At 32.8% G+C, this 14,536-nt stretch overlaps 1 protein-coding gene across 1 annotated transcript in view; it reads left to right on the top strand.

Moving 5' to 3' along the window:
- The window catches only part of LOC128999160 (carboxypeptidase D-like), an 87,042-nt gene that overhangs the window by 28,182 nt on the left and 44,324 nt on the right, over positions 1-14,536 (top strand). The window contains exon 6 of the mRNA XM_054425538.1: positions 4,476-4,573. Coding sequence (XP_054281513.1) covers positions 4,476-4,573 — 98 coding nt within the window. The remainder of the gene's footprint in view (positions 1-4,475; positions 4,574-14,536) is intronic.

The raw sequence follows: 14,536 nt of genomic DNA, 5'->3' as shown, positions 1-14,536 counted from the left end.
AGATGGACGCCGAGTGTAGGGATATCCCTGACAACCCTACAGAAGGAAATATAATTTACAATGCAGCAAGCTTTTTATTCTATCACATTTCTAGCTTTGTTTTACATTTTATTCACGGGAATACTTTTTGGAATTTCAAACTCGATCGGAGATCTTTACAATCGGATTTATCAATTTTTATATTTTAATGTACTCTGTATTATTAATTTTGGATTTTATACCTCATCCACTTTAACAGGTGGCAAAAAATGTTTCATGTAAACCCCAAACGCTAAGACGTATTGCATTGATAAATCTAGAGTGCAATAGGCAAAATAAGTTGGATCTTTATTCATAGTATATTCTATCTGTCTTGTCAGTGCTGAATTTAGGGTCCTTGCGACACTAGGTCAAATTAACCAGAGCATCCCCTGCCCCTTAAAAAGAACTTGACCACAATCACTAGGAAATGAGGAACACCGCCAGCAAACACGGGTACATCATTATTGACACCTGCGATCGTGGCAAATCATTAAATATTTGTTATAAGAAATTGTTTTAGTACAAAAAGCTACAACACCCTTTAGCTTGAGGTCGTGCCTAGTCAGCCCAATGGTAAATCTGGCACTGTGTCTTGTGTTAGCGGATTGCTTCACACTGTGCAATGAAATTGACAGTGGCCATATTGAGCATCGCTTGTAGGCCTATTTGAAACTAGTCTCCATGAGAAATAAGACTTTGAAAATTTGATTTATTACATTGTTAACACTGTGAACAATGTGCTGGTTCAAACTCAAGCACATAGTTTCATTAGCATTAGCATTAGCATCATTAGTTTTAAGCATTAGTTTTCATGTTTAGTGGCATGTGCCTGTCTCATATTTATTTAATGCAAAATGAAGTTGTATTTCAATTTTTTGTTTATTATTTACGGTTCTGTTGAGCTGAATTTAAAATCCTAGAAATAGTAATACATAATATGATAATCTCATGTATACAAGGTAAATCTGTAACCAATGGCCGTAGAAATGTATTTATAGCCTATTTTTGATTATATTCAATAAATGTTATTTGTTTGTAACAAATAAACAATGATTTGATTTGATTGATTTGATTTGAAATTGTTAAGTACAAAGTATCTTAAAAATAACTTTTCTCCCTTATTTTATGTAGTTTATAGGCCACTATTTAAGTTTAAAGATTTTAAATGGCCATATTTCTGAAACTACATTACAAAAGAAATTTCAAAATGGTCTTTGCCTAGTGAGTTAATGACCTACATTTAAATTTACTACATACTACAAAAAAAAAAAAAAAAAAAAAAAAAAAAAAACAATTGACCTCAGTTTGGGTAGCTGTTGAGTTTTAGCCACTTTTAATATGATATTTTGTTTGTCTTTGTACAAAGAATCTTACCTTTAAAGGACAGCAGAAAGTTTGCTGGAACCCTGTATATTTTAAGAGCCGGCGGGAGTGAACCGGGCCGCTCACCGCTCTGCTCCTCAGTTTAGCATGGACCAAGGATAAAAAACCAATGCTACTACACGAAATCGTCATATTATCCAAAAATGTTTATTGTACTATTGTGAGGTTTTATCTTACGTACAATTTGATATGTCACACGTGTCAAAAAAATTTTTTTTTAATTTTTTATTTCGGAATTACAAAGTTGATTTTACCATAAGGATTTAGGTTATTTCACTGAAACTAATTCCATCATACAAAATTTATTTCTCAACTTAGGAGGTTAAAACTAGTTTCTATAAAAACTACAACATATTTCCGTTGAAAGTACAATACCATATTTTACAAATTGTCGTTTATAATATTTTATCTAGTAATTTATAAAACAGCTTGCAATTTCAACTGTGTCGACGTGTGTTGCGGGTCTCACGGGGTGCGGTGGTAGTTTAGCGTTTTCCCGCCGGATAGCACCACCTTCGAATTGCTAAATACAGAATATTATGCGGCACGCTCACCATTCTGATACTGCATTTTTTAATAAAACAGTAGAGTCGTCCAGTCCCAGTAGCGAATATTAGTTTACATTCCGTTTTGCAACACTTCGCTTTTCGCATGCGATTATTGGTTCTTTTCTAACTAGTGCTTATCTACAGTGCCTAGTGCTAATAGCCTACAGTAGTTAGTAGATATAAAATAGTGGCTAAGCTGAAATATTGGTGACGGTCTGCAGTTCATTTACCCAAAGTCCGCTAGGAAATTTTCAGCAACCTATCAAATGGGTCACTTGAAGTTTTATCCTTCGAAGAAGAAGAAAAGGAATGGTGCAATCAATGAAGAGGAATCAAGTAAAGCAATCGAAAATCTCAGAATGGATATATTGAATATACCAAGTCACGTGTTCGGCGAACACAAAAAATGTGCTGAGAGGGGGTATTTTTGCGAGCTGGACCCCACTACTGCCCGGCCAGATGACAATTTAGTACCTGATCTTGTCACAGTGGGTCTTTACCCATTGATCACTGATGTGTTCAGAGATGTTAGCCGCAACAGCCGCAGCTTACTTGCTGACGTCACTAGCAACTATGTAGAACATTTCAATTCAATTGTTGCAAAATTTATTGGCGGCAAAAGAATAAACTTTGCTGCTAGTGGTTCATATCAGACTAGATGTACAGCTGCTGTCATTCAACACAACTCTGGACTAGCACACTACAAGCTGCACAAACAAATGTACGGTGCTAGTCCAGGGATATTTGCAAAAAGTGTGGCAATGAAGAGGAAGAAGAAGGTGGACAGCCAAAGACAAAGAAAAAGGTGCAGGAAAACACTATTTGATCGGGAAAAAATTGATGATGGAAAAGACTACGGTATTGAAGCACAACGGCCCGATATTGATGAAAATACTATGGAAAAAGAAAAAAGTGATTTTTTAGCAACCTTACAAAAGTCTGAAGCAGAATTCAAAAGAATTGAAAGAGAAACGGTGGAACAAAGCGATTCAAATGAGTGGCTAGAGATTCGCCGAAATCTTTTGACAGCTTCGAACTTCGGGCGTGTTTGCAATATGAGAGCAACAACGGGTTGTGAAAAAATCGTAAAACAAATCTTGTACACCGTTTTTGATTGTGAGGCCATGGCCTATGGTAGGAAAAATGAAGAAGTGGCTCGACAAGAACTCGAAAACGTGTTAGGTCAAAAGATAAGTAAATGCGGCCTTTTCATAGACCGCGACAACCCCTATCTCGGTGCAAGTCCCCATGGCCTTCTGAATGAAGATGGAACTGTTGAAATTAAATGTCCATCTTCTGCTAAAGATATGACACTTGACGAGGCTATCAGAAAGCAGAAATGTACCTTTTGGGCAGTCACTAAGGATGGGAAAATTGGTGATATAAAGAAAAAACACCACTTTTATTATCAAGTTCAAGGCCAACTTCAAGTCACGAAGAGAAGAATGTGCGTATTTTGCCTATGGACACCACAGGGAATAAAAACTGAAACAATAGAACGGGATGAACAGTTTTGGCAGGAAGAAATGTTGCCAAAACTAAAAAAATTCTACATGAATTGCATACTGCCCGAAATCATCGACCCTCGGCATTCCCGGTCTATGCCCATAAGGAATCCTTCGTATATAGTAGAGGCTCAGACAAAATCTAAAGAAAAGAAGGCAGAAAAAACAGAGTAAACTTGTAAAACTATGAAAATGGTTGTTGTAAAACTATGAAAAAGCTGGAATTATTGTACTTGTTTATTGTTCAGTATTGTATTATTGTTCTGTATCAATTGTTGTAAATCGAATTGTTGTAAATGTTTAAAATTACTATTTCAAAGTAAACGTTTTAATGTTTTCTCCACTATAGTCTATACCTTAATTTACAAACCTTATAACCACAAAATATCAAACATTTCAGGAGATTAAAAAAACTGTTTTCTACTTTTCCTGTTATATACAGTATACAGTGTTGGGAATTAAAAATAACATTGATCAGCATTTAATTTGATGCTATGAAGTAAATTGTATATTAGCATGAACATAAATGTTTAAATTTAGATCAGTTTTGTTTCACCAAAATAATATAGTAATGATAATAGTAATAATCAACAGCTTTTCAAGTAAAATACCATATATATTTTTGATGTTTACATAACAACATAAGTGTAGCATCGTAGGTTGAGTATAAGTATGTTTGTGTAAAAAGACGACAGGTTCATTCGACCCTCAGTCAGTATAGACCATTTCGAAAGGTAGGCACTGCCACTGCCCGTTTGTCAGCACAGCTACTGTACAATGTACTGCTCAAGGTCAGACGCTAGCCGTGCGGGTTGCGGAACATACAATTGCAGGAGTAGCAGATTGACGATTTAGAACTTGACTCCTGCCGCCTCTTAAGATTTTACTGTAGTCAGTTATTTTCTTAGGTTGATTTAGTTGCTTAGCTTGATTTTTTGAAGATTCAATCTGAGTCCTATAATTTTTCCTATTGCCTTTAACTACAATGCTTTTTTACTCAACATTACCATTTTTACAGGTATGAGGCTGGACCATGGGTGCAGATCAAGGTTCCAGAACATGGTTTGGATGCCATTGTGGCCAATCTAACATTGGGAGAATCACAAGACGTTACAGGTAATTGAACAATGAACGTTACTTTGCCCTTCTCTTTTCACAAACTTCACAACACTATTCTTCCCGAAGCATGTAACAGTACCAGCAATATTTTATGGGTTCTTTGATTAAAATGCATTGTTCAGCCCCTGAGCTGGAGACAATTATTGTAAGTCATATTACTAACGTCAATTCAGCAAACGTTCAAAATTCCAAATGGTGAATTCCAGGACATGTTTCAACATATTTGTGTCATCATCAGCTGAGCACTAGTGAAGTATATTCACCAAAATGGCTTTGTCGTGGTTCTATAGTTTACACAAAACACGAACACGACACGTAGACATTTAAACAAAAAATAATACTGTTACAAAAACACATACGGACATCGATACAGGCCTACTGGGACGAGCATACAGTCGCGCTGCGGGTCGGGGATAGACTCCCTCCGAGCAGTCTGTCCATGAACTTCTTCGTTCAGAGAAATTCTCGGAGAGGAATTTCTCTCGGTTTATTTGGCCAAATCTTTGCTTAACCAGAGTTATGGTGCCAAATTGGCCGCCTACAATATTTTGTCACACTTTTGGTGCACCTTGTCATCATGATGTTTTATGTTGTTTTTATTCATTTACAAATTCCTTGAACTCTGATACAAGTTTTGTAATTATTTATATTTTAGGCCTATATACAAAAAAAAAAAAAAATAAAAAACTATTGAAACCTTATTCACTTTTAAAATATTGCAATTGTTATTGTTACATGCTTCCATGAAGTTATTGAACTCTAAAAACTTCAGCTCAAAGTAATATTTTCCAAATAGAAATAACTAATTTTTGCCCTATTCGTGTTTGCAATGAGAAATTACCTGCTTGTAAAATATATTTTTGAAAATTTAAATTAATTCAAAATGCAGCTACATATAACTTTCTCATCAGTTGTTAAATCATTAATGTTGTTTGGATTTATTGTTTGTGTTGAGCTGAAGATATTGTTCTCTTCTTATAAAAATAGTGTTGTAAATTATATCACATGTTGAGCTTTCTCTATTGTATAGCAATTTGGTGTTTTGGTTGTGTTCTGTGTTTGCTGGCACTAAGTATTTCATGTGTTGTAGTTTAACTTTTATATGTATTTGATGTGTATATTGAGACTAAACCACATTTTTTTTTAGTGTGATAATCCATTAACAAGCATTACAAAATAACAACTAAACCAGTTGTGATTAATTTTATCTTTAAGTTTTAGATATTATTTTAGATTTTACTAGTTTGTTTTTTAATTGAGATTTTAAAATGATTTTATTGACAAAATTGACTCCATTTGTGATAAGTTAGGTAGATTATTATGGCGAAAAGGGCCAATTTATGGTGTTTTTTCTCTTGAATTAGCCATTTTACGTTTTGGTTATACTTGTGGTAACGTAGCTTAAGGAAGTATTCAAAAAAGTTTCTTCTATATGAACAAAATAGGCTTAGCATTAATTTGAAATTTCAGTTCTTTCATAGACTGATCAAACATTAGCAACCTGATGAGATTTTCAGTAGACTAATTGAGTGTATGATACTAATAAAATACTAGGTTTTGCCAGAATGAATATAATACTAAAATGTCTTGCGTTGGATTTGTTTTAAGAAAGAGTCTAAAAATGAGTTATTAAAACACAGTTACCAACTAATACTTTTGAAAAGGTCAACTAGCTTGGTTATTTAAATTTCAAGGACCTTTAATTAGATTGCAAGCTGCTACAAAAGGTGATATTATTTTGTCGATATTTCAATCTCAATACTCATTTGAACAATGTATAAAGCCACTGGTTAGTCTCAGTTAAAGTTGGTAAATACTTAGTGCAGTCAGTACCTCAGGTTAGGTGCAGTCAGTAGTGTATATCAGGTTGTTGAAGCTAGAGTATTAACACTGAACCAAGTTTTAAACACAATTAAAAATATAAATTCGTAAATTATAACAATTTCATTTGTTAAATATAAATATATGAATAGTTAGTATTAAACTGCTTTACTAGATCAATGTTTTGTATTTCTAGTAGTAAATCATAAACAGGGTAATTTGTCAGGGTTAAAACTTTTAACTTACTGAATTAGTTCTATACCATCAGATAAGATGTTTTCATTTCAATAAATACGTTCAACATTATTTTTTATTTGTATACTTAGTTTGGATAAATTTTACAAACATCTTAACAGAATCAGACTAAATATTACTTATAGGCTACTTATAAAACTTAAACAAAAGTTGATCACAGACTTAGTTTATTGATGATATTATTATTATTAGCACTAAAAATTTGTATTAGGTACCAAAAATGAAAATTTCCACTTCAATACCGTACTGATTTGTATAAATATAGTCGTAAACATTTACCAACTGTATATGAATGTGAATGTTCTTTGTAGTTTTTGGCTTATAACATTTTCTCATTTTGAGATCATAAAACGATCAACATATTGCATGACCATTTATTAATTCAAAATCTACAACTAGAACACACTGCATGTTGTGTATAACTCATGGCCCAATTTAGCATGTGCAGATTGGTGTAATGCTATTATATGAAATGAAATAACTAACAATCTCAACTATTTCTCTTCCCGCAGTCAGCATCGCCTGTGTTCCTCAGGTTTCTCTTTTGTTGGCCGCTATGATCTCTTCTCTTCTTATAAATTCTGCGTTTAGACTAAGTCTTTTTGTGAAGTTTTCGCCTTAGATTCCCAAGTATCTTAATAATATTCATTATAAAACGGATGCTACTTATTTGTTGCTATTAAATGTTAATTTTATTTGTGATATTTTTAAAAGTTTGAACCATTTGCTTTGTCAAAACATTTGTACTATTACAATGAATTAAAAGAAAAAAATATTATTAACAAGATGTAGTTTGGCATTCGATCTTGATCAAAACCGTAAGCAATGAGAGAGTGTGAAAGAAAACAATGTATTAAAATGTATTAGGGATGGACCAGACTAGATTTTATGTTTAAATTTCAACATTTCGCTTAACCCTTCCAGAGGGCTAAATTAAATGAAGGGCTGGAGCTTAACTATTTTTTGCCAAAAATTAAAAACTAAAGTGGTTGTGCTTTGTATTTATTTCACTTGAAATAATTCATGCATCATAAAAAGATTTTCCTTAGGGCTGAACTATACAAAAGTTATGAAGAAAATAAAATTTGATTTGACGGATATATCCGTCTTTGGCCCACAAAAAACATAAGGTGGACGGATATATCCGTCTGCCGCCCTCAGTGATAATCACAAAATATGAACACTGCCAATAATCTTGAGTATTCTTGTGGGCGGTAGACGGATATATCCGTCAACCTTAGGCTATTCCTTCCCTTGTTTTATTTTTTATCCATAAAAATGTATCTATCATTCTAAAGTAAATCTAAACCACTCAGTTTTGCTCCCATGTCCTCAATCCCATTCCCCGCCAAGACTTCCACTACGTAAAGACTGTTCTTCAGGTTCATCATATCCATCACATTCCATACTATTATTTTCCCTGCCAAGTATAAAACCCCTCTCAGACATACTTTTATTAATCTCAATAACATCTTCAATTTTCAGATCGTTTGCATTAGTAAATTTAGCTCAATAACATAAAAATAAAGTACAAAACACAAAATGTAAACATCACTCACTTACAACCATGTGTGAAGTGACAGCAATATTTATTTACGCACACTCTATGGTGCAAAATAGCCGAAACAGCTGCGGCAATTATTATTGCCAACCACAAAAACAAAATAACCCATTTATAATGCAGTGTAATGTTTATTACCGTATTATAAACATTGTGTATCAATTCGCTTTTTGGACGGATATATCCGTCTTTATCCCAGAAAAAAAATTTCTCGGGACGGATATATCCGTTTTCAGCCAGGAAAGTAAACAAAGATTGACGGATATATCCGTCCATAGCCCTGGAAGGGTTAAATCACGGGATTTTATTGATTTTTTTAAAAGTATCCATACTATTTTACATCAGCCTGTCATAGTGAAAATAATGTATATTACAGTTGTAAATACACAATAAACTATTCACTGGGCATTTTATTTTTTAAATTTGAGATAGTGCTTAGGCCTTCAATATAGTAATTCTTATCGTTTTGAGACTCCAGTGCAGTATATCCTAAATTTGTTACACCCACTGCAACCTGTAAAACAATTAAATAAATTATTGGGCAATTAAATCATCAAATAGATTGATTAATTAGAACATTTATAGCAAAATGCAAATTGTCAATCCCGAAACTACACAATTGTACTTGACTTCTCATAGAGTAGTTATTTTCATATTTGGAAATTTGAAATCATGTTTGCTCGTAAAACTTGGCATTGAAGCTCTTGCAGCATTGTTCAGATGAAACTATCTCTGTTCCTGGTTCCAACAAGTGTCGAGGAGGCTTCAGTTACCAATTTGATGAAGTGACATGGGAATTGATAAAGTTCTATTCTTCTGGTGTGGAGGCAGTTGAAATCTTGGCCCACATTTCTTATTTAGATACTTTTTCTAACAAAGATGACTTATAAATAGAAGTAGTGACCCAATTAATATTTTCTTATTATTCTTTTCCTAGAAGTTGAGCTTTGGAGCTTTGTACCAGCATTTGCCACGACTGTTTACTCGGAAAAGATATGTAGTCATCATCCGACCTTTCCTTTTCCATTATGTTTTTGTCTGCATCAATGTTTGGTTCCATCACCTCCTTAGCACATGAAGGCTATGAATGTGAAAGTAATGGAATGTTAGACGACAAAACCCAATTTTTTATTTTCTTATGTTGCAGTCTTTTGATTAATTTTTTTACTCCTTCTTGTCCACATACATATCTAACTTTTTCTATTCTAAGTTTTCTTTGGAAATACATAAACATGAGTTCAAGCACTGGAAATTTTTTTCTTCGGATTTTTCACATTTACATGAAATTGATGAAGGGCACTCGCAGATCTCAGGGAATTTTTTTGCAGTTTCAGGAGTATGTTATTTTACATTTACATACAGATAAATCAAAGAGTGATAAAGCCTATTTATAATATCTAACCTGAAATAACCAATTTTCTATCTGTACTTGTATTTTCCTTGTCACGTTTAAAGAACTTCATTAGATTATGGTAGCTATTTTGGTATCCTATATAATAGTGGTTACTTTAATCTCAGAATCGGCACCAAGAAACACCTTTTTACTTACTTTGTGTGTAGCCTAAGTTCTGCATCAAATTTAGTTTTTCTTTTTTAACTTGGTACAGCACTTATACAATAAATTTCCAATACAAAGTTGTAAAAGCCTTATAAAAGGCTTGCCTTATAAAAGGTCTTGCAGAGTAAATACATTCTGATTATATCTAGCCTATTTAACAAAGTTATGAATATGTTTATGTTGAAATAGACTGTGATGGAAAATACAATTTAAAATAAGTTCCAGACCAGTGTGGTATAAGCAGGAAAAATCTATTATCGCCAGAATATGCAAACACACTTTGGAACATTTAACATGGACCTTATAGAATGCCATTCCACCATTACCAGGCATGACAGTTCTTATTTTTGACCATCAAAACATAAAATTTCCTAATTTCTCTACACTATTTTGAAAAGCTTAAACAAAATAATTTAGCACATTGAAGTATTTATGTGCGTTTATTAGTTACGGAGAAAATAAAATAAAAATTAAATTTATATACCCATGTTGTTATGGAGAATAAGTAAACGATTGTACCTGGTAGTTTGGTTGTTAATGGATATAACTCGTCAAATTTATCTATTTTGTACTAAGCTATTAATATTTGACAAATACACACTTTATTGCCCTCCCTATAGCAGCAAACCTAGGTACTTGTTAATCCTAATGTTATTTAAATATATTTAAGTCAGGCAAATGGAATTTCCCTTAGTCTGCAGGTTGGCTGTGGCCTAGGTATTTTTTTTAGAAACTAGAATTTTTATTCATGTATTAAAAACCTTTGCTTGATTTTGTATCTCCCTGTTTTTTTACAGCTGATTTTTTTCAAACTCTTTTCAAAGCTTCAGTTGTGGCTTGTCTTATTCTTATCCTGCACGCACTTTGGCATGAATACTTGATGGTGGAAACCAATCTCACTAAAATCAATAACCAACTTGAACTTATTAACGACAATGATGACAGTGATAGTGATGGTTACTTTGACCATGAAAGTGATAGTAACAGTGTACCCTTTAACACTGATACTGATAGTATTATTAATGACAATGATGACAGTGATAGTGATGGTTACTTTGACCATGAAAATGATAGTAACAGTGAATCCTTTAACACTGATACTGATAGTATTATGAACAATATTAGCAGTTTTAATAATATTGACAATATTGAAAATGACAATAACATTGAAAGTACCTACAGTGGTAGTGGCATGGAGAAAATATCAACAACATTGCCAGTGGTAAAAACAATAACAACAAACACATCAACAACAGTGACGTTTGTTAGCAGTATATATTGGTGATGTTGCTGTCATCTCCTGTCATCTCCTCTCCTCACCTGCTCTATCACCTGTTTAACTGGTTGTTGTTGAAGCTTTTATAACTGATACTAATTAACATTTTAGTTTAATTTTAGATATCATTTTTAATCCAAACTCACATAATGCATGTTTCTTTGTGGCAGTGCATGTGTTAATGGGTATATGGTACTGTATGTATTTATTTTATATTATTTTAGTTTTAAACAATTGTATTGTGAGCTTCTCTGACCCAAAAATATCTTATTCTTTTATTTACTCTGTTAATTCAGTAATTACATTTTTAAAACTAACAATTCCTTTATTCTGTAAACTTTGAAAGAATAATATTAATACTGTAGTACAGTACTTAATAAATTCAAAACTTATAAAAGATTATTTTTAAATTTCTCAAATCCTGTTAGTTAGGCCTGAAGATACATTTTGTGGCATTGATGTTTAAATTGAGGCCATTGTGAATTCAACTGACTTAGGAAATTTATTTAATTGGCAAATTACAGTTAGTATATTATTCCTTGCCCGTTAGTAAAATTTGACTATTTTCTGTCTTTAATTTTTAATCTTTAAGTCACCATTTAAATTATTTTCAGTTGCATTGAATCTTGGTCCAATTTCACCTCATAGTGATGAAACAGACACTATACGGATCACCAAAATCGTCATCTCAGCTTGCATTGCCATTTTACTTTTGTTTTTCATGATGATGTGTTGGCATTGCCATGACCCAGATGGATGTAGACGTATGTGCTGTATCGACAGGCCCCATATACGTAGGCAAAATCAAACCGGGCAAATAATGGCCGAAAACAGAGCTAACAGAATACAACGTTCTGTTCAATTGGACATTCAGGACGGTTTGTAAATTAAAATCAAAGTAGATGGAAGTCACAAATCAATACTTGTTCTCAACGCTTAAATTCATTAAACAGCTCTGAACTGTCTAATTAGACTATTATAGACATACCTTACGTCAAAAGTTCACTAAGTAGTGGCAAACTCACATGTTTCACCTTTTCAGGCATTGTCAAGTGATCTTTCCAAGAATGTTTCATCCAATTATATTCAAATACACATAACATACATACAGAAAAAAACATTTAAACATTTAGAGTAGGCCTACTATTAACTGGCCGTGGTGCAAAGGCGGACTGGCTAATTCTGGGAAAGATCACTTGACAATGCCTGAATAGGCGAAACAGGTCGAGAGTTCGACCACTACTTGTTGGACTGCTGACGTAAATAATGTACCTATAATAGTATAAATAAAGACCCCAAATTCCCCAAACACACAAAAACCCAAATTCTATATTAACTTGAAAAATTGTGAAACTAAAATTTTAAAAACCTTTTTACCCAAAATCAACATTTGAATCAGACTTAATGGGGATCAAATACTAAATCTGACCAATCATTCGGAAGGATCATTTCCCATGATAATTACTTTCACAATTTATACAGTAAAGTTCTGTACTGGGAAATGTTTATTGCACAAATCTTTTCATGACCAAGTTTTATTTCCTAAGTTGATTGAAGTAACTCAATTTTCTATTTTGCAGTTCAAATTGAGGACAAGCCAATTCCAATGCCATTGATAATCTTGCTTGTTTTTGCATCTATTTTGTGCATGTGCTGCTGTATGACTTGTGCTTGTCGAATTAGTTGTAAGAAAAGAAGTATCGTTTGAATTGTATTCAAGCATTTATCTGGCTCTCTGTGCATGTATATTAGATATCGCTTACTAAATTGCTTCATGAGAATTACTTTAATATTTAGTTTTAAGGTCTTACTCATTTTTTGAAACTAATATTTCACTTTTGGGAACACACATTCAGAATTATTACAGTGTTTACCTAGTGATGAAACTACCTCAGGGGCCATAACATTTTATAGCTGGCCATAGATGATTCTTATGTGTAATACCCTAGTAAGAAATAGTTTTGTAATATTTCATATCCATTGCTCAAACAAAATATTAAGTCTGAACAATTTTTAGCTATGGTGTTGTTTAAATTTTATAGTGTTTGTTATATCTGAGAAGAAAATAGGTTGTTAAAAATGTTATAACCATTGAAAAGAGCTATAGGGTGACTGAGCATGTACATTTTTTCTGGTTGTGCAAGTTAAGTAATTATTAAGTGTAGTTAGTTTTATAAGTTCATTGGTGCTTCTCAATTAAATGTAGGAATAGCAATAACTAGGTATTTTTCCAAACATGTAAAACAATATCCTGCAATATCACTTATTTTCCATTTAAGCATATAATTTTTTGATTAACATTAACATTTGTTCTGTGATCGAGTAAAGCTATACGATAAATGAAGTTACCAATAATGTATTATGTTTGGTTCACCAGATTTATAGCCATTGTTACAAATGAATTGTAGTTTCATAATGTGTTCTTCAATGATTTCATTAATTAATACTTTTAGTACTTTTTGTTTAAAACATGTTTTTGTACCATAAGGGTTGCAATAAAAATATTGTTCCGATTGTAATGATTTTATTTATTTATTTTTTACATTTTCTTTATCCACACATATGACATTTGTCTTACTGTTACTATACATACATTTAGTATTATTGAGCTATTGGTTGGGGCAATACACCCATAAAAATAAATAGATACAGGACCTAAATGATAGATGACGTGAAACAATACAACTCTACTAAAATAAAATTGCAAACTCATTGGTAACAGTAACTCATCAGTATTTTTTTAACGGCATGGACTAAATAAAATAGACTGCATTTCAAAATGTCTTTTTGACAAGAGTTAACACAATCAATCAATATGTATTGAATGGGGTGATTATCATGACCTTACCCCCCAATATGCTTTCAACATTATATAAGAACTATTCTGGTGCTATGCGAAAAAAAACAATCCATTTCTCTCCTTTTGAGTTAACATAACATCCAACATCAAGTTTAAACAAATGGCAATATTTTTATTTTTATTACTTTGAGTTGATCCAATCAGAAAATTAAACGTAATACTTACGGACATCTACATTGTTGAATCATGCTAAAGCAGCTCCATTTATTTCTTATTAATAGTATCATTGACTATACACAGAATAGACTTCCCATGAATGTAAAAATTTGAAGTCAAAAAAACCTGGTGCGATCTGTTGAGATGGTCACCAACAAATGACAATATTCTTTGTTAAGTGATAAATCAATCAACTGTTTCCTATGATACTGCATTGGTTTTAATTACAGTAGACTCCCTCTTATCCGGACTCCTCGGGACCGAGGTCAGTCCGGATAACGGGTTTTCCAGTTAAACCAACGTCCCCAAAAACCCGTTATGTAATCCAAATTTTTTACTTAAATTCAAAAAGAGCATTGTATTTAGACACGTGATCACTGGTTTCAAATCTTTCCCACGAGAACAGTCGTTTCAGTACCGCCCACATCCTGGTGATCTAGTCCGGTTAAATGGATGTGCTGATAAAAATTGTC

The sequence above is a fragment of the Macrosteles quadrilineatus genome, unplaced genomic scaffold, assembly GCF_028750875.1.
Source record: "Macrosteles quadrilineatus isolate MER2022 unplaced genomic scaffold, UCM_ALF_1.0 Scaffold_7__1_contigs__length_78375512, whole genome shotgun sequence".
NCBI classification, from domain to species: Eukaryota; Metazoa; Arthropoda; class Insecta; order Hemiptera; family Cicadellidae; genus Macrosteles; species Macrosteles quadrilineatus.
Note: the sequence above shows the minus strand (reverse complement) of the source record. Positions and strands in the feature narration are given on the sequence as shown.